This window comes from Triturus cristatus, chromosome 6, assembly GCF_964204655.1.
Source record: "Triturus cristatus chromosome 6, aTriCri1.1, whole genome shotgun sequence".
Lineage (NCBI taxonomy): Eukaryota > Metazoa > Chordata > Amphibia > Caudata > Salamandridae > Triturus > Triturus cristatus.
In genome coordinates, this window is record NC_140589.1 from 786,083,102 (window position 1) to 786,102,161 (window position 19,060).

Consider the following 19,060-nt stretch of genomic DNA (forward strand, 5'->3'; position numbering starts at 1 on the left):
TCCGGAGGAGTCCCGGACAGTACTCTCCCAGGCTGTCACCGCCGGGATGGATGCAGTGAAGCTTGCCATCTGTTGTGGGCTGGATGCCACCGCCTCTCTAGGCAGGACCATTTCAATATCAGTAGCGCTTCGACGCTACGCCTGAATGAGATCGACTGGCTTTTCGGGGGATGTCCAGAACACCTTGATGGACATGCCCTTTGATGGCTGTCGCCTCTTTGGCGACAAAGCAGACAACGCTCTAGAGCATTTCAAGGACTCACGAGCTACGACCAAGTCCTTGGGCCTCTCCACCCGCCCTGTGCAGTCTGCTTATCACCCCTTTCGTGGCTATGGTAGGGGTGCCCCGCTACGTTCCACACAGAGCCGCAGGCTGCAGCAAGTTACCCTACCTTCTCGCGGCCGGGGACGTGGGAATAACTGTCGTGGTTCCGGGGGCCAGTGGGCAGGCCAGTCCACTACCCCCCCCCTGCAGCAGCCTCTAAACCTTCCTAATCTAACATTTCAGGACCATCAAATGCCAGTGGATGGCAGGATTCGCCATCACCTTCCCCACTCGCGCACCATCACGTCAGACAGGTGGGTTTTGCAGATAGTCCAAATGGGCTGCTCCCTCCCCTTCAAGGCTACCCCTCCAGCCATGCCATCGCAATACCACTGCCTGGCAGAGGATCATCTGGCCCTTCTCCAGCACGAAGTTATGGCTCTCGACCAAGGGAGCCATCGAGCGCATTCCTGTCCCAGAAGTAGGTCGTGGTTATCACTCCCCCTACTTTCTGGTCCCCAAGAAGGACAAGGGCCTGTATCCTATCTTGGATCTCAGTAACATCAGCCGCTTCCTCTGGAAGGAGATGTTAAAGATGTTGACACTTGCTCAGGTCTTGTCTACTCTCAAACCGCAAGACTGGATGGTGGAATTGGACTTGCAGGACGCTTATTTTCACATCCCCGTCCTGTCGGCCCACCGGCGTTACCTGCGGTTCACGGTAGGCCATGAGCATTTTTCAGTTTACCTTGCTCCCCTTTGGCCTCACCAGCACCCCTCGGGTGTTCACAAAAGTGATGGCGGTGGTCCCAGCTCATCTGTGCCGATCAGGGGTTTCAGTCTTCCCCTATCTCGACGATTGGTTGCTGAAGGCGGGGTCACCCCAAGCAGTCATCTCCCACCAGCAGACTATGGCAGACCTCCTGCATTCACTGGGGTTCTCAATCAGTGTGCCAAAGTCACACCTGATTCCATCTCTGAAGCTCCTCTTCATCGGAGCGGTTCTGGACACGACGCGGTTTCGGGTCTATCCTCCCGAACAGTGAGTCTGGGATATTTGGACTATGATTCCGATCTTTCAGCCTCTATCCCGGGTTTCGGTCAGAATGACTCTGAGGCTGCTGGGCTCATGGCCTATTGCTTCCTGTTGGTAAATCATGCCAGTTGGCATATTCGGGCTCTGCAGTGAGACCTGAAGTTCCAGTGGGCGCAGCATCAGGGAAATCTCTCTGACGTGGTCCAGATCTCGGAGGGAACTGCAAAGGACCTGCGGTGGTGGCTAACGAACCGCGATTGGCTCAGAGGCAGACCCCTCTCCCTTACGCAGTCAGATCTCACAGTAGTGAAGACCCATCACTTCTGGAATGGGGTGACCATCTGGGAGAGGTGGACATCAGAGGACTCTGATCTCTCGTGGAATCCAGACTCCACATCAACCTGTTGGAGCTTCAGGCGATCCGATTAGCATTAAAAGCATTTCTTCCCTCAGTCAAGGGGAAGTTAGTGCAAGTGATTACGGACAATACCACCACCATGTGGTACTACAACAAGCAGGACAGAGTGGGGTTGTGGACCATTTATAAAGAGGCCATGCATCTCTGGACATGACTGGAACAGCAGGGCATAACCTTGGTGGTTCAACACCTGGCAGGTTCTTTGAATTCCAGGGTAGACAAACTCAGCCATCGATGCCTAGCAGATCATGAATGGCGTCTCCACTCGGAAGTGGCCCAAGGTCATTTTCAGCATTGGGAAGAGCCTTGGTTAGATCTGCTTGCCCCCTAAGAGAACGTGCAATGTCAGCAGTTCTGCATGTTGGAGTTTCCAAGGCGGCTCTCTCTCAGCGACGCTTGTTGTTGCTAGTGGAGCTCAGGCCTCCTGCACTCCTTTCGGCCCTTACCACTCCTGCCCAGAGTTTTCAAGAAAATCAGGATTGACTGGGCCCAAGTCATTCTTGTGGCTCCAGACTAGGCACGGAGAGTTTTGTATCCCAAGCTTCTGAAAATGAGCATTGATCATCTGATCAGGCTGTCCCTTCGGGAGGGTCTTCTGTCGCAGCAGCAGGGGAAGTTCTTCCAACCGAACCTGTCCACTCTCCACTTCCTTGCATGGAAATTAAGCGGCAACAGCTGATAGCTTTTGATCTTCCTCCCAACGTTTGTAGTTATTCTGGCAGCCAGGCGGCCTTCCACCAAAATGGTATATACCTGCCATTGGCAAAAATGTGTGAAATATTGTACAGAAAGATTTGCTGAACTCTTTCTGACTCTCTTTCTGATATTTTACTCTTTATTCTTACCCTTGCCCAGCAGGGCTCTGCTCTGTGTCCTCTCAAGGGTTATCTTTATCCTCTGTCCGCTTTCCTGTTTCTGCCTGAGCAACCCTCCTTATTTGAGTCCTCTATTGTAAATAGGTTTCTGAAAGGGCTTGTACATATGTTTCACCCTTCATCATGCCTCAGTGGGATCTGAACCTGGTTCTCACTTACCTCATGTGTGCGCCCTTTGAGCCATTACATAATTGTCCCATCTGGCTGCTTAACATCAACACAGCCTTTTTAGTGATGATATGCTCAAAGCTCAGACTCTGCGGCCAATCCCACGCCACGCACAGGGGATTGGGTGCCTGCGTGGGGATGAATGCAGGGCCTGAGCCTGGTCTGCGGTTAACTCCCGCTGCATACAACCAAATGGTGTGCATGGTGGGAGTGCCGGATGCCCGCATGGGGTTGGACTACAGCCAACCCTCAGATGCGTACAGCCAAAGGCTGCACACAGCTGGGGATGGCTTTACGTACGGTAATAAAATATACTTTTTGTTCAAAGAAAACCTCCAAATGTACTGAAAAAACAAAGGTTAAAGTGATGTTATAGGGAGATGTTAGTTAAAACATGCCATTTTAAACGTACCAAACCACTGAAATTCACCAGTTATAGTTCTCTCAAGTAACTGTAGCTCATGCCCTAAGGTAACTATAAATCCAGTGGTTGCTCCTCCGCTAAGCAGTGCAAGAAAGGAAAAATAAAATAATAATAACGTAATATTATTATCATTTTATTTTGTCCCTCTGCGGCAGCTTTGTATAATGGGGCGGGGTTGGGCGGGGCAGGGCTGCTCTGCTCGCAGGGCAGGTGAGTAGTGGTAGCACCCTCCTAAGTGCACAGTGACTGTTTGGCCTGCCCTCTCGGGCCGACAAGTCATTGCTCACTCCGCATGTTCTCCATGCAGGTTGCATTACAGTCTTCGTGGAGAACATGCTCAGGCCCCAGTCTCTGGCTGAGCTCTGAACAATGGCACTCAGACCAATCACAACACTGTGATTGGTAAGGGGAGCCTGGATGCCTGTTTCCTGTTCTCAGGAGAGATGACGGAGATGCGGTAAGGTAAGTTTTAACATTTTTTAATTAATCCCCTTACCTCCCTCACCCACCTGCCTCACCACCCCCGATCCGTGCCGGCCGCTACTGTATGAATCGAGCCCAGTATTAGCTGCTAGATGGCCAATTGTTTTTGGGAAAACCAGGCAAAAAGACATTTTGCTGTTTTCACACTCTCCTTATTCTCTATGTCCTCAGGCTCAAAAAAGGTTGACAGCAAAGCACAACTAGACATTACCACAGACCAGTTGCAGGAGTCCACATCAGCAGCACCAGACGCAGGTTAGTTGATAATGTAGGTGACTGACACTTTTCCAAACTAAATACCTTTTCATGATGGTCATTTGTGGTCTAGTTGATGAGAGGTTTATCACATACATAGCTACTACATCTGCAAGCACCTTAGAAGCACTCTCTTGCTCCTTGAGGCACATTAGGATTTTCATTTGTCCATCTGCTGATTTCTAAGTAGTGGGAATGGATGCTGCACCCTGTCTGCTTCCACAAAATAGAAGACCAGGTAACGACAATGGATTTAAAGTAACACAGCAGGAGTTTTCTGGTAAGTCTATGAGTCCGACCCACAACATTCACACCACACTGGAATAATTAACCCATCTGAGGAACACATTGTTAAACTCGGTGTGCACCGTGAATATGAAATTCAGAATAGCAAGGCTATGCAAAAATCGAGGACAAAATATTGAATCCAAAATATTAAAAAGTGAGTAAGAATAAATTTTTTATACCGAACTCCTCATATATGTACTGTGGTGATATATATATATATATCTATCTATCAACGCTCCTCTTTGCCCACACAGTAGAGCAGCACTCGGACAGAATCAGGTGGTGGCAAACCTTTATTTTAGATATGAACAGACTCCTGCCTGGCTGCTTTCAATAACAGCCATTCCCCCATCTCGCCTGACGCGTTTCAGAAGATATCCTTCCTTCCTCAGAGGCCATAGTTGGAATGGTTACGTGCAACGCCGTTCTCAGTTCTCTTTTCATAGTGCGAGTTTGTTCATACCTAAAATAAAGGCTTGCCACCACCTGATTCTGTCCGAGTGCTGCTCTACTGTGTGGGCAAAGAGGGGAGCGAGAGAGAGAGAGAGAGGGAGAGAGAGAGAGAGAGAGAGAGAGTATAGTTAGGACCTATTATCCATAGGAAAATCGCAGTGTGTAAATCACTGTATTTTGCGCTGGCTACGTGCAGGCACAAAATCTGGCATGGAGTAGGACGCAGGAACAGCGCACTCAGTAGCCGAGGAGGAAGGGCCAGCGCAGTACTCCAATGGGATGAGATCTACTATTATTTAAACTGGCCCCCAGGTGTAACATCGCTGCTGAGGAGATTTGGGCACTGAAGAAAGCCATTAAGCTGAAACGCGTCTGCCCTATCCAGCGTTTCTTGGAGACAGCATTTCCTTCCTTTGTGCTTTCAATGGACACAACAACTCCTTGTTTGCGCTTTTAATTTGGCAATAAAAACATCACCCCTTGTCACCGAGTGGACTCGGCCCCATTTCTTTGAGTGGGATTGGATGCTATTTCTAAACGGTGAGCAAGCGCCGTTATCCGGGACCCCCTTTTGATCAGGAGCAACATGTATGGCTTGCATCTAGTGGACTATGTATGACAATACAATGTCTCGCCCCCCCGAGAGGTGAGGAAACGCACGTGTGTTTATGCCTTTTGGGGAAAAAGGAAGCGGTATTTTACTGCGTGAAGGTGACCAAGGTAAAACTGACCTTTTGTTTCCTGTGTCAACTGCTGGAGTGTGCGATGTTCGTGGCCTGCAAGTCTGGGACACCACTGGGTGTACGAGTGTGTAAATCACTGTATTTTGCACTCGCTACGTGCAGGCACAAAACCCGGCATGGAGTAGAACGCAGGAACAGCGCACTCAGTAGCCGAGGAGGAAGGGCCAGCGCAGTACTCCAATGGGATGAGATCTACTATTATTTAAACTGGCCCCCAGGTGTAACATCGCTGCTGAGGAGATTCGGGCACTGAAGAAAGCCATTAAGCTGAAACGCGTCTGCCCTATCCAGCGTTTCTTGGAGACAGCATTTCCTTCCTTTGTGCTTTCAATGGACACAACAACTCCTTGTTTGCGCTTTTAATTTGGCAATAAAAACATCACCCCTTGTCACCGAGAGGACTCGGCCCCATTTCTTTGAGTGGGATTGGATGCTATTTCTAAACGGTGAGCGGCGCCACAGACACGCCGGACGCTTGTTACACTAAGCGCAACGAGCTCAATTGGCAACATTGAAGCCACTCCGGTCCACGGACCAAGATCCATTAAAGATTGTGGCACGATACGATATATTCGAGTCCTCTTCATCAGCTGACACCTCAAGCAGAGGGACGTTCAATTCACCTGACACTCTTTGAGTTTGTTCTACTGCATTCAAACTGCAGTGAATACCGGTCCTGACGAGGGTCCCAGGAAGAAAAGGGATTCGAAACGCGTAGACCTTATAATCTATGGCCAATCTATTAGCGTAAACTTAAAACAAAGAACAAAGTTCTCAAAAAACTCAAAACATTGTATATACGGATGGCCATTTTTGTTATTGTTACTATATCACTTAGTTTGTTTTTATGTGATGAAGGATATGAATGGGTGTGAATGGGCATGAGTGTAGAAAAAGTGAGTGATGAACATGTCATTATTGTTGTATTATGTTAGGAGGTGTCTAAAAAGTTTAAAAATTTGTACACAAAAAATAATGTCGATACCACTATGAGATGCGGTATTAAGGCTATGGAATATTTGTTGGTAAAGAAAATTTTATGTAATCCAATGATTTGCGTTTGATTAAAACTGACAGAAAAAGTAGTCATAAGTGTGATTGTTTCAATCAATACACCGAGAAAACATGTGTTTGTAAATCAAGTGCAGCACTGGCACATTGTTTGGTATTTGGGATACCCTTGAAGACATCTGTTGTGTAGCCACCTGGAAGAACAGGCATACATTCACAAAGCATTACTGCCTAAACATGGGCGCAGAAGCTGATGCAGCAGTGGGACAGGATGTCCTGAGAAACCTGCTTCATTAAAGGTGAGCCTGCTATTCATGCAGAGAATGTGAGTGCCAGATGTCCATCATTGACCCCAAGAAGATTGTTTGTGGTGTTTCTCGTCGTACCACGACATCGGGACATGCACTTCATGAATCCAAAGGAGCTGAAGGAGCAGAGTGGCCAAATTATTCATGGCCAAGGAGAAGATGCAGAAGAGAGGTCGCAGGAGGTCAAGGACCCTCTCAAAGTCGCTGACTCCACACACTTTGAGGTCTTTGAAGAAACACAATGAGAAGCAGCGCCATGGTTCTTGACATTGCTCTTCGAAGGATGCAACTCCGAAGTCGGTGCCACGAGTCCCAGACGTCATTATAGGGATGAGATCTCTACGACTTCATCACTGGGGGTGAGTCCGAAGCCGTCTCTCCGAGGGCAGTGACTCCTACGGCTCCTAGAGACTCAACGCCTCCACCGTTGCCGAAGTCAGCCACTTCACCTCTAACTCCAGAGCCGAATTTAGTGCCTCCCCAGATGGCTCCAGAGCATGTGATGCCAGACCCGGGATCCAATCCGTTGCATTTTTTAAATGCAATGTGTGGCTTGTTCGCCAGATTGTCCCAATTTTCTTTCCTGAATGAAAAACAGGTTACTAACCTGCTAATTCAAACTAAGTCAGGTTCACCCCTTGCCCCATGTCCCCCCTACATACTCCATCTGGCCCCTGAAGAGATAAGTGCTTTCCTGACTCCTCTCTTTAACGAGACTATAAGATCTGGAGTCTTTCCTCGGAGATGGAAAAAGGCCTGTATAAGACCTATTTTGAAGAAAGACTCATTGGACCCTCAGGATACTAAGCACTATCGCCCTATATCTTGTCTCCCTTTGCCATCTAAAATATTAGAGAAAGCCATGAATCAGGAGCTAATGGAGTTTGTGGATTTTAACAATATCCTGGACTCCTCTCAGCATGGCTTTAGATCACGACATTCTACTGAATCTGCTCTAATAATGACAACTGAGGAGATTCGTAGGGCCATGGATGAAGGTGGCAGAGCTGTCCTAATTCTGCTTGATTTAACGGCAGCTTTTGACACCGTAAATCATGTGGTCCTACTACAAAGGCTCAAAGCCATGGGTGTTAGGGATACTGCTCTAACCTTGCTCAGGCCCTTCCTGGACTCTAGAGTACAACAAATCTACTGGGACGGAATTCAGTCTGAAGAGTTCTTTCTCCCATGTGGAGTCCCTCAAGGATCAGCGTTATCCCCCACATTGTTTAATCTGTATGTGACCCTATTGGCAAAACTGATAAAAGATCAAGGTCTAAAACTGATGTCATACGCTGATGACACACAGTTAGTGGTGTCACTTACACAGAGTGACGAAGTCACAGCTGAACGATTCCGAAATTGCCTCACATGTGTTATGAGCTGGATGAATACTAATTTTCTAAAGCGCAACACAGAGAAAACTGAGGTGATAGAATTTGGTCAAAAACCCTCAATTTGGAATCATTTATGGTGGCCCCCAGAAGCTGGCATTTGTCCCGTCCCGGTACAAAAGGCTAAGAACTTAGATTTCCTGATTAACAAGGATTTAACAATCACTTCTCAAGTCAATCAGGTTACCTCGGCCTGTTTCTTTACAATTAAGGTCCTCCGAAAAATACTGCCATTTATTAATTTTGCATTGAGGAAGACAGTAGTAGGAGCCTTGGTCTTATCGTGTGTCGATTACTGCAATGCACCGTATGTTGGAATTGGAGAAAGACAGCTCTCCAAACGTCAGTCATTGCAAAATGCTGCAGTAAGAGTGCTGCTGGATCCTCCCAAACACCACCCGACGTCTAATGGTATAAGGCAACTACATTGGCTGCCTGTTCGACGAAGGGTGCAGTTCAAGGCATTATGCCTAGTGCACAAAGCTGTAAATGGAGGAGGTGCAGCGGACACGAAATCTCTTTTTCCACGTTATGTACCGTCCCGCGCACTAAAATCTGGCAGTCTAGGTCTGGTCTGCATTCCTAAGATAAAGAGAGCCCAATCGGGTGGCAAGGCTTTCTCATTTCAGGTGGCAACGTTATTGAATTCCCTGCCTACAGAGCTACACCTGCAAACGAATAAGATCTTGTTTAGAAAGGCATTAAAAACCAGGCTATTGACTAAATCTTAGACTGGAAGCTGCCAATCCTAATCCTCACTCAGCGCCAAGACGCCTTGGCAATAGTGCGCTCAATAAATAATTCAGTCAGTCAGTCAGAGTGGCAAAACGTACTGGTGCGCCGGTTGGCCCCATGGGTCCATTGGCATACTCCCTGAGAGGCTTGTCACCTCACTTTCCCCAGGGATTACTCATGCCTTGCATATATGTGGCCCTAGGGAGTGGGCCTCTTCCGACGCCGAGATTTTGGATGCCGTTGCAGCCCTTGGAGGGTCGAGCTCCTCTAGATGGTACATCCCCAGTACCATCTGGTTCCGAACTGGTGCCGACTCGAACTTGACCGGCTTGGACATCCCTTTGACAACGTTCCAGACGTCACCAGCGACGCGTCTGGCACCACCGACAATGGTTATGAGGATGAGGTCTCTGAGAGAGGATCAAAGGCTGTTGGAGTAAGAAGTGTACTAGGAGGAACATGGAGCGGGAGAGATTATAGAACCTGATCCGAATTTTGAGGGTTTGCAGGACTTCTCCTGAGTGGGAGCTTTCATCACCAAAAGGCTTGCAGATGCAGGAGGTGACCACTTATCATGCTGTAATGAGAAAGGCTGCATACCTCTTTGAGCTGCTTCTTCCTACAACTGAGTTGAGGTTTAATATTCTGACAGAAGTGCACCCTTCCCCTTCCTCTATTTTAGAGCTTTTACCACCCTTCAATGAGGCATTGACAGAGCCCATTCTCGATGTCTGGCAGAAGCCAATCTCCATTTGAGTGGTTTCTAGGACTGTGGCAAGGAGGTACAAGGTGGCTCCGGGGGATCCTGCTTTCCTGTCCACCCATCCTTTGCTGGAAGGCTTGGTGGTCCAGGCTTCGTGTTCTTCGAGGTTGTCTGCAGGTTCTTTCCCATCTACGTCTGCGGATAGGGAGTCAAAGCGCATGGAGCAATCGGCAAAGAAGGTGTTTTCTTCACGGAGTATGACTCTCAAGTCCACAAATGCCACATGCCTTTTGGGTCGCTACATCCATGCCCTCATGGACTCAGCCAGGGAGGTTGTCCCAAAGTTGCCTGAGAAGGTACAAGGGCATTTCTCAGAGGTGTTGACGGATGCCCAAGCTGCTGCCCGCCAAGTGATACAATCTGGTCTGGACATGGCTGATTCAGTAGCCAGGGCGATGGGATCGTCTGTGGCTACCAGGAGACATGCATGGTTCGGGATTCTCGTCTGATGTTCAGGCTACATTGCTGGATTTGCCCTTCAATGGATCTCGCCTGTTTGGGGCTAAGGCGGATTCGGCCCTGCAGTGCTTTACGGACAGTAAAGCCACAGCGAGGTCTTTGGGGCTTCAGTCTCTACACAGGAGCTTTCGGCAGTTCTGCAAGTTTTGTGGCTTTGGAAGAAACTTGTCCTTTCATGCCAGGCAATAGCCACAGCAGCAGCAGGCAAATCCCTTGTACAGGTCCTACAGGGGCAAGTGCAGAGGTCATCTGTAGGGTGCTGCACGACAGCAAGTCTCCTCCTCCTCCTCCTCCTCGTTTTCTACCCCATCAGCTGGTGTGGCAGGGAAGCAGCTCTAGTGCCACCATCCTAGAGCATACTTGTCCCGTGGGAGGACGGGTGTCTTATTTTCTACAGCATTGGAGGTCTGTTACTTCAGATCTCTGGGTGTTGAACATCGTAGAGAATGGGTATGCCCTACCCTTCCAGGAGTTCCCCCACTCTCTCTCCCCGACAGGGCTTATGTTCAGAAGAGCAACTTCTGCTTTTCAAGCCAGAGGTTCAGTCATTGCTTCAAAATGGTACTACTCCCGGTACTTCCTGATACTCAAAAAGGACAGTTGTTTATGACCGATCCTCGACCACATGGTTTTTTAATTCTTACCTCAAACAGGAGAAATTCAAAATATTGACCCAGGCTCAGGTTCTTCTTGCGCTGGAGAAGGAAGACTGTACAGGATGCGTATTTTCACATTCTTTGAGAGGCTGGCTTAGTATATGGTCCTCACTTATGTATGTGTAGCACCCTGCACTAATCAAGACAACCCTTATTGTGATTTTAGTGGTATTGGACAACCTTAGAGCGCTCTCTAAGTGGTAGCTGTGGAGAGTAGCCTCGAGGCTTAGTCCAGAAGGAGTCTAAAGTAACTTATTTTGCAGTACTTAATCTTATGGGATAGGTTAAGTGAAAGAAAATCACACAGTGTAGTTATAAAGTTATATATTTTATTACAAACACTCACTAACACATTGTATTATCTACTACCCCGAGATATCAACACAATACACACAATACTTAGGAAAAAGAACACGTAAGTAGCACAAATACACAGTGGTCTCCAGGAAGAGACCAAACCATGTACTAAAATAGTGGAATACAAACCACGACTTAAGTCAAGAATGGACCCAGAAGATGTAGAAGAGCCGGGGACCCACGGTGCAATGATTCACGCTTATACTTGTGAATGTTCAATGTGATGAAATGCATGCAAAACCCTAATAAAAACATGTCAATAAAAAAAAGAGCCGGGGACCCAAAGAACCACCAGATGTGAGTATCTAGGAACCCCACGAAGGTTGTGTGCAGAGTGGGAACACGACCGCGTGGTCAATGTTAGTCAATAGGTAAGTCGCTGTTGCAATTTTGAAGAAGAAGGACCTTTCCTAGTGGACCCTGAAGAAACCCCATGGAAGATGGAAGGTTGGAGAGTCACCGCACCCGTGGATACACCAGGAACCAGGATACCTACACAAGGAAAGCCGGGTTCATGGGTGTCAAGTAACGTCGGAAACCGCTGTAGACCACAATGCAGGACTTCAGGAAAGATGCCGCTAGCGAAGAAGCTGTAAGAGCCCAGTGGAACCCAAAGGTGGATTCAAGATGGGAGGTACCTGCAAGCAGAGGGGACAGAGTCTATGCCACTCAGGAGTGACTAGTAGGCACGGAGGACAAATGCCCACCGATGTCGGTGATTCAGGAGAGGTTAATGGTGCCCTTGAAGTTGCAGCTGTGCGGACTAGGCGATGAAATAGAAGACCAGGGACCATTCATGAGCTGTCCCACGTGGGATTTTGAGAGCCAAGGGGTCAGTATCCGGCAGGGGCACCAACAATCGTTGGCAGCAGCAAACAACGTAGTAGAAGAAAAAGGTGTAGTGTCGGGACCAGCAAGGTCCAAGTAACTCACCACGAGCAGGTAAGTAGGAGCAGCCCCAAGCAAGCAGGGGAGCTCACTGAAGTCAAAGAAGATCCTCCAGAGGACCCATGGGCTGAAGGCACAGGAGTCGCAAGAGGACCTCGAGCAGCTCACCAATGAAGAAGGCCCATGGTGCAGAAGAAGTGGTAAGGGCAAAGATCTTGGCTGCAGGAGTTGCTTGAGGTTGGAGCTTCTTGGAGCCGAAGATCTCTGGAGGAGAGATTCAACAAGCCTTGGCAACGGCAAGTCGGCGCGATGCACAGGGGCCCGGTTCCAGCAATTTAGACGAGGGATACTGGCCTCAAACTCGGTATGAAGACAGTGCAGGCATCAACGGAGTTGCAGAACCACCACCTGTGTTGCTGAGCCTTTCCGAGTCCGTGGGAGCACAGGGTCAGCAGACCGGTCAGCTGCATTGCAGTGCCTGCAGATGCATGGGAGGGACTCCTTCACTCTAAGGGAGATTCCTTCAGGTGTCTTGGATGTCCACAGGCCTGGTGAAGAACCTGTATGGAGCACAAGAACAGACGTTGCAGAACACCAGCAGGACAACAAGACTAGGAGCAGAAGGAATCTCCCCGTTGCCGTTTCTGTCCCCCAAAGCGAAGTCTAGCGAAGTCCAGAGTGTCCAGACGGTCGAAGCTGAAGTGGTATGTGATCTGAATCTTGTCTCATGACTTATCTAAGGGCCCACCCACAGGTAAGCCCTTAAGTACCCTAAGGAAAGGGTTTGGACGATTCAGGGGTCCCTCCCAAAGGAGGGGCTATACAGTAGGGAGGACACTCCCATGTCCTTTGTCCAGTTTTGCGCCAGAGCAGGAGCCAACGGCCCTTCAAACAGTATCAGTTGCACTGCCAAGCGCCCCCACCCTGTTCCAATACACTAAACCCTGTCTGGAAGGTGGTCACATATCCCTGTGACAGGATACCTATTGTTCTGCCTTCCCCTGCTCGAGCTTGGCTCAGAATCAGGAGGGCAGAATCATGTCTCTGGCCGGCAGTAGTCCTGGCTAGTGGGAGCAACCCAGTCCATGATGGTCTGGATTTTGCTCTCCAATGGCTGAACCTGGCCTCCACCTACCAGGTGGCCCAAGTATACAACTTTGCTCTGCCCTATCTGGCACTTGGTGGCCTTGACAGTGAGGCCTGCCTTTCGCAGGGCGTCCAGAACATTTCTGAGGTGGACCAGGTGATCCCTCTAATTGGAGCTAAAGACAGCAATATCATCTAGATATGCTGCACCATAGGCTTCCAGACCTGGTAAAACTTTGCTCACCAGCCTCTGAAATGTGGCAGGTGCATTTTCCAGACTGAAGGGCATCACACTAAATTGATAATGCCCACTTGGGGATGAAAATGCAGTTTTTGGCTTGGCATCCTCAGCTACTCTGATTTGCCAATAGCCAGCAGTCAGGTCAAATGTACTCAGAAACTTGGCTGAGGCCAAAGTATCTATGAACTCATCAGCCCTTGGAATGAAATGGGCATCAGTCCTAGTGACTGCATTGAGGCCTCTGTGGTCCACACAAAACATCATCCCTCTTTTTCCACCCTCAGTGTGAGGTTTTGGTACTAAGACTACTGGACTAGCCCTGGGGCTCTCTGAAGGCTCAATGACCCCCAATTCCACCATCTTTTGGACCTCTGCCCTGATGCAGTCTCTAACATGGTCAGGCTGTCTGTAAATGTTTTTCTTTACTGGCAGACTGGCACCGGTGTCCACTTCATGGGCACACCAGGTGGTTTTACTGTGTGTCACAGAGAACATATGCTTGTACTGATTGAGGACCTTCCTGCAATCACCTTGCTGCTGGTCAGTGAGGCTGCCTGCCAAGGTTACTTCATCAACAGACCCATCAATAGTGTTCTGAGAGAGGAGATCAGGGAGAGGGTCACTCTCTTCCTCCTACCCCTCATCAGTGGCCATGAGGAAGCTCATGTCAGCCCTGTCTACAAAAGGTTTTAGGTGGGTCACATGAAGTACCCTGTGTGGACTTCTTCGATGGCCTGGGTCCACCAGGCAGGTGACCCCACCTTTCTTTTCAAGAATGGTGTGGGGGGCACTCCATTTGTCTTGGAGAGTTGCTTGGGCCACAGGCTCCAACACTCACACTTTCTGGCCTGGCTGGTAAACAGTCAGTACAGCCTTTTGGTCATGCCAGGCTTTCTGAAGCTCTTGGCTGGCCTCAAGGTTTTACTGGCCTTCTTCATGTACTCAGCCATATTTGAAATCATGCCATGGACATAGTCCACAATATCCTGTTTAAGAGGTTTGAGAGGTTGCTCACAGCCCTCCTTAACTAGACACAATGGACCCCTACCTGGATGTCCAAACAGAAGTTCAAATGGACTGCAGCCAACCCCACCCTGAGGAACCTCGCTGTAGGCACAGAGAAGGCAGGGTAGTAAGACATCTCATTTTCGCCTGAGCTTTTCTGGGAGTCCCATGATCATACCCTTTAGGGTCTTATTGGACCTTTCAACAAGCCCATTACACTGTGGATGGTAGGGTATGGTAAACTTTTAGTTTACTCCACACTCTTTGCACATTGCAGTTATGTAACTAGACATGAAGTTGGTGCCTCTGTCTGTTAAGGCCTCCTTAGGGAAGCCCACTCTGGAAAAGATTCCTAGGAGGGTCCTGGCCACTACAGGAGCTGTAGTGGTTGTAAGGGAAATTGCTTCTGGATACCTAGTGGCATGGACCACCACCACTAGGATGTAACTGTGTCCAGATGCAGTTGGAAGGATCTGATAGAGACTTCTATCTGCAGATTCCTTACCTTTGAATGTCCCAGGCGTCAGGCTGGATCCGGATATTTTTGCTGAGCAATACCCCTTGCGCACAACGTCGGGTGGCTCCATTCGGCTCCATGTGATGTCAGCGGCGTCATTATCGTCATTTATGACATCGCGGTGTTTATGTAGGCGCCACCCGAGGCAGGCGGACATCAGTTCTTTTCTTTCCACGCCGGCTAAGCGCTGATCCAGGAAGAGCTACCCCTCTGCTGCTTTTTGTCAGGCTTTTTCTCGACTTTTGTTGAAGTCATGGATTTTTTCCGACTTCGTGTGCGCTGGATGTCTTCAAGGAAGACATGTTTCAAGAAGTGAGGGGCGTGTTTCCGCATGATTTTGGTTACCGATACCCATTGCATCTGTCTTTGGTGTCTTGAGTGCGACCACAATACGAAGTCGTGCTCGGACTGCCAGGCCATGGCTCTGAAGACCTTGAGGGAGCAGGCGATGAAGCTTCTTGCAGCCTGACAGTCAGCGCTGTCCAGCGAAACTCCGCGGAGGTACCGGTCCTGGTCCCGTTCGACCGATGATCAGTCTGCTGATGTTACCTCCTTTCGAGCTGATTCATAGCGCGGACTTAAAATTTGTTTCATGCGCTACTCTTGGTTCTGACATCCGCTAGCTGATTGGGATAGATTCAGGCATTCACCACCGGAGAACCCTTTCTCCGGATCACTTAGGGCAAATTGATTCTGAGAACCTGAGAACCAACCCTAAATTCATTCCTATTTTACAAAAAGGACAAGGTGGATATGCTATATTGACTTGCACATCATCATTAGTTCTAAAGCATAATTTTTCAAATATAGTATTCAATATATTGCATATCGGGTGCTAATACAGTGGTTGATACCTATCCACCTCAAGTATCCCAATCTTTGAGATCACAATTAACTCTCAAAATTAATTCACACTCCAAAAACACTGTAGCACACCAGAAAAAGTCATTGATTTTGTATCATTCAGTTCATTTTATATCACCGGATATCACAAGGAAAAAGTTCAAATATTGATTCTCGTCGAGTTGTTGATGATTGGCTTTATTCCAAATTCATTAAAAAACAGCCATTTTCAATTCACAGCCGATGCACGTTTTGCCCAACGGGCTTCCTCAAGGCTCTAATCTGCGATGTGCCTGCATCTATTGCCTCTCATCAAGTGTTAGTTTCCTTTCTATTTCAATCGTGATAGTTCTTATTGGTTATGGATGCTTTATCCGATGTCCAGTTTCGAATATATATGTCAAATCAAGTCGATTTTGACGCGCGTTTCGCCCAACGGGCTTCCTCAAGGCTGTAAAGATCATACAACGCAATCAACAACTTGTTCTTTGCTATTATTCCACATACGCGAATGAACAATATTTAGTTCAGAGTTTCCCTATACAAATGTATATAGAGACAATATTATTTAAAAACACCGGGACACATTTATGTCCATAATCACTACCATAAACCACCACACCAATGTGAGGAATACAAAAAAGAAAAACACTCATTATCTTATTAGAGTGAGATTAGAGCTACACCAGAAAAAGTGTGAATAGACCGATTTCATAGTCCCCAAAAGCTAAAACACTGCAATACAATCACCTGTAAAGTGTGATTAGAGATGGGTCTGGATTGTCAAATGTGTAGGTCACAAATTGAATTAGCAATGCCAAATAAATGTACATTTGATAAAAATCAAGTTGGTGAGAAATATGTCTCACCTCCAATCTGCGATGTGCCTGCATATATTGCCTCTCATCAAGTGTTAGTTTCCTTTCTATTTCAATCGTGATAGTTCTTATTGGTTATGGATGCTTTTTTTTCGATGTCCAGTTTCGAATATATATGTCAAATCAAGTCGATTTTCGTCATTTTTGATATGTATAAATCATTCTTGGGACCGTATTACGTCCATACTGTTAAAATAAATGGATAAAACACTATTCTAAAAACTGTTGTCTCATCACCTCATGTTTTATAACCCAGTCCAGTTAAGTAAACAAAAAACGTAAACTTGCCCCTCCGGGCTAGTATCCCAAAACAATCCGAAGCCATAAGGTAAACTAACATCTAGTGGTTAATCAGTTATATGGCATATAATCTCAAACTAAAGAAATACTAAGTAAACCCAATATAAATCTGTGAGACTTTCAGAGTGAATGTGTGCCATTACATCTTCAAAGTCAATTCGTTTATCAATGAATGCACGCATGGTGTGCTTCAAACGGAGAGAACCCGACAATCTCCTAGTTCTCATATGCAACACCTAAATCTAGTTCCGTTGGATATCAGGATGGACAATGTATATCTTACCCGCCGTCAGCGTTTATGACCGCATCAAGTCAGAGGTTGTAAGTGTTCGTGTTCCCGCGTCGCGCCATTACCGGCTTTAAGGACGCTACCCAAAGTCACTAAACATCAAAATAGGACTCCGTTATGTAATCATATCACGGTATTCGAATACCGCGGCCATATTGTAATGTATAATAGTTACATCCTGTTCACACTACAGATATATATATTGGAGACACGATCTAAAACGATCGTTGGTTAAAATATCACAAGAAAGAATAGCACAAATAGAATAACTCAGGATTTTTTTTTTTTTTTTAAACGCAAATAGATCGTCGATGTTTAGAACCGGACTAGATTCAATAGTCTCGAGACAAAAATACATTGTATTATTTCTACTGGAAATTCATATTTCGAGGCCATATTGTGGCGTGCCATATTTTTAAACCTGTTCGCACCATAGAGATGTGTATTGGGAGCGCGATCTTGGACGGTCAATGGACTCAGTATAAAAACGACAAGAGCACATTAGGGTGACTCTAACTTGAATTACTTCATCATAATAATTATAATCCACCAATACTCGAACTCACTCAACCTAAATGGAGACATTTTATGACAAATATAGATGACGGCCTTCATTGAGGGAATGCCCCAGAGTATTATGCATCTTGTATTGTTTTGGCTCCAAAACTTGATAATGCTGGCCATGTTCTCACTGATTATCCATACTAGAGATCGTATTAAAAGGATATCGCCTCATATATCAAAAAATGCCTGATGTTCATGTATTGTTAGTAATATTTTTCAACATGCAAAAGACAATGTTAGTATTTATGAGTTCACCAGACAGTATATATGACATTAGATCACCTAACAAGATATTGACAGAATGATTTATACATATCAAAAATGACGAAAATCGACTTCATTTGACATATATATTCGAAACTGGACATCGGATAAAGCATCCATAACCAATAAGAACTATCATGATTGAAATAGAAAGGAAACTAACACTTGATGAGAGGCAATAGATGAAGGCACATCGCAGATTGGAGGTGGGACCTATATTTCTCACCAACTTGATTTTTATCCAATGTACATTTATTTGGCATTACTAATTCAATTTGTGACCTACACATTTGACAATCCAGACACATCTCTAATCACACTTTACAGGTGATTGTTTTGCAGTGTTTTAGCTTTTGGGGACTACGAAATCGGTCTATTCACACTTTTTCTAGTGTAGCTCTAATCTCACTCTAATAAGATAATGAGTGTTTTGTATTCTTCACATTGGTGTGGTGGTCTATGGTAGTGATTATGGACATAAATGTGTCCCGGTGTTTTTAAATAATATTGTCTCTATATACATTTGTATAGGGAAACTCTGAACTAAATATTGTTCATTCGTGTATGTGTAATAATAGCAATGAACAAGTTGTTGATTGCGTTGTATGATCTTTACAGCCTTGAGGAAGCCCGTTGGGCGAAACGCGCGTCAAAATCGACTTGATTTGACATATATATTCGAAACTGGACATCGGATAAAGCATCCATAACCAATAAGAACTATCACGATTGAAATAGAAAGGAAACTAACACTTGATGAGAGGCAATAGTTGCAGGCACATCGCAGATTGGAGCCTTGAGGAAGCCCGTTGGGCGAAACGGGCGTCGGCTGTGAATTGAAAATGGCTATTTTTTTATGAATTTGGAATAAAGCCCATCATCAACAACTCGACGAGAATCAATATTTGAACTTTTTCCTTGTGATATCCGGTGATATAAAATTAACTGAATGATACAAAATCAATGACTTTTTCTGGTGTGCTACAGTGTTTTTGGAGTGTGTCTAAATTCATTCCTAAGTTGCCTAGAGACTTCCATTTGAATAAACTTTTCATTTTTAGATCCTTCTTTCCCAATCCATTTTCACCAGCAGA

The 19,060-nt window shown here is 46.6% G+C and overlaps 1 protein-coding gene across 6 annotated transcripts in view; it reads left to right on the plus strand.

Moving 5' to 3' along the window:
- AK9 (adenylate kinase 9) overlaps positions 1–19,060 on the plus strand; it is a 1,219,082-nt gene that overhangs the window by 605,653 nt on the left and 594,369 nt on the right. For 4 of the 6 annotated variants that reach the window (XM_085611347.1, XM_085611348.1, XM_085611350.1 and 1 more), the window contains exon 22: positions 3,841–3,924. The exons of the other annotated variants lie outside the window; for them this stretch is intronic. In XM_085611347.1, the coding sequence (XP_085467473.1) occupies positions 3,841–3,924 (84 nt within the window). The remainder of the gene's footprint in view (positions 1–3,840; positions 3,925–19,060) is intronic. 6 annotated transcript variants of the gene reach the window in all.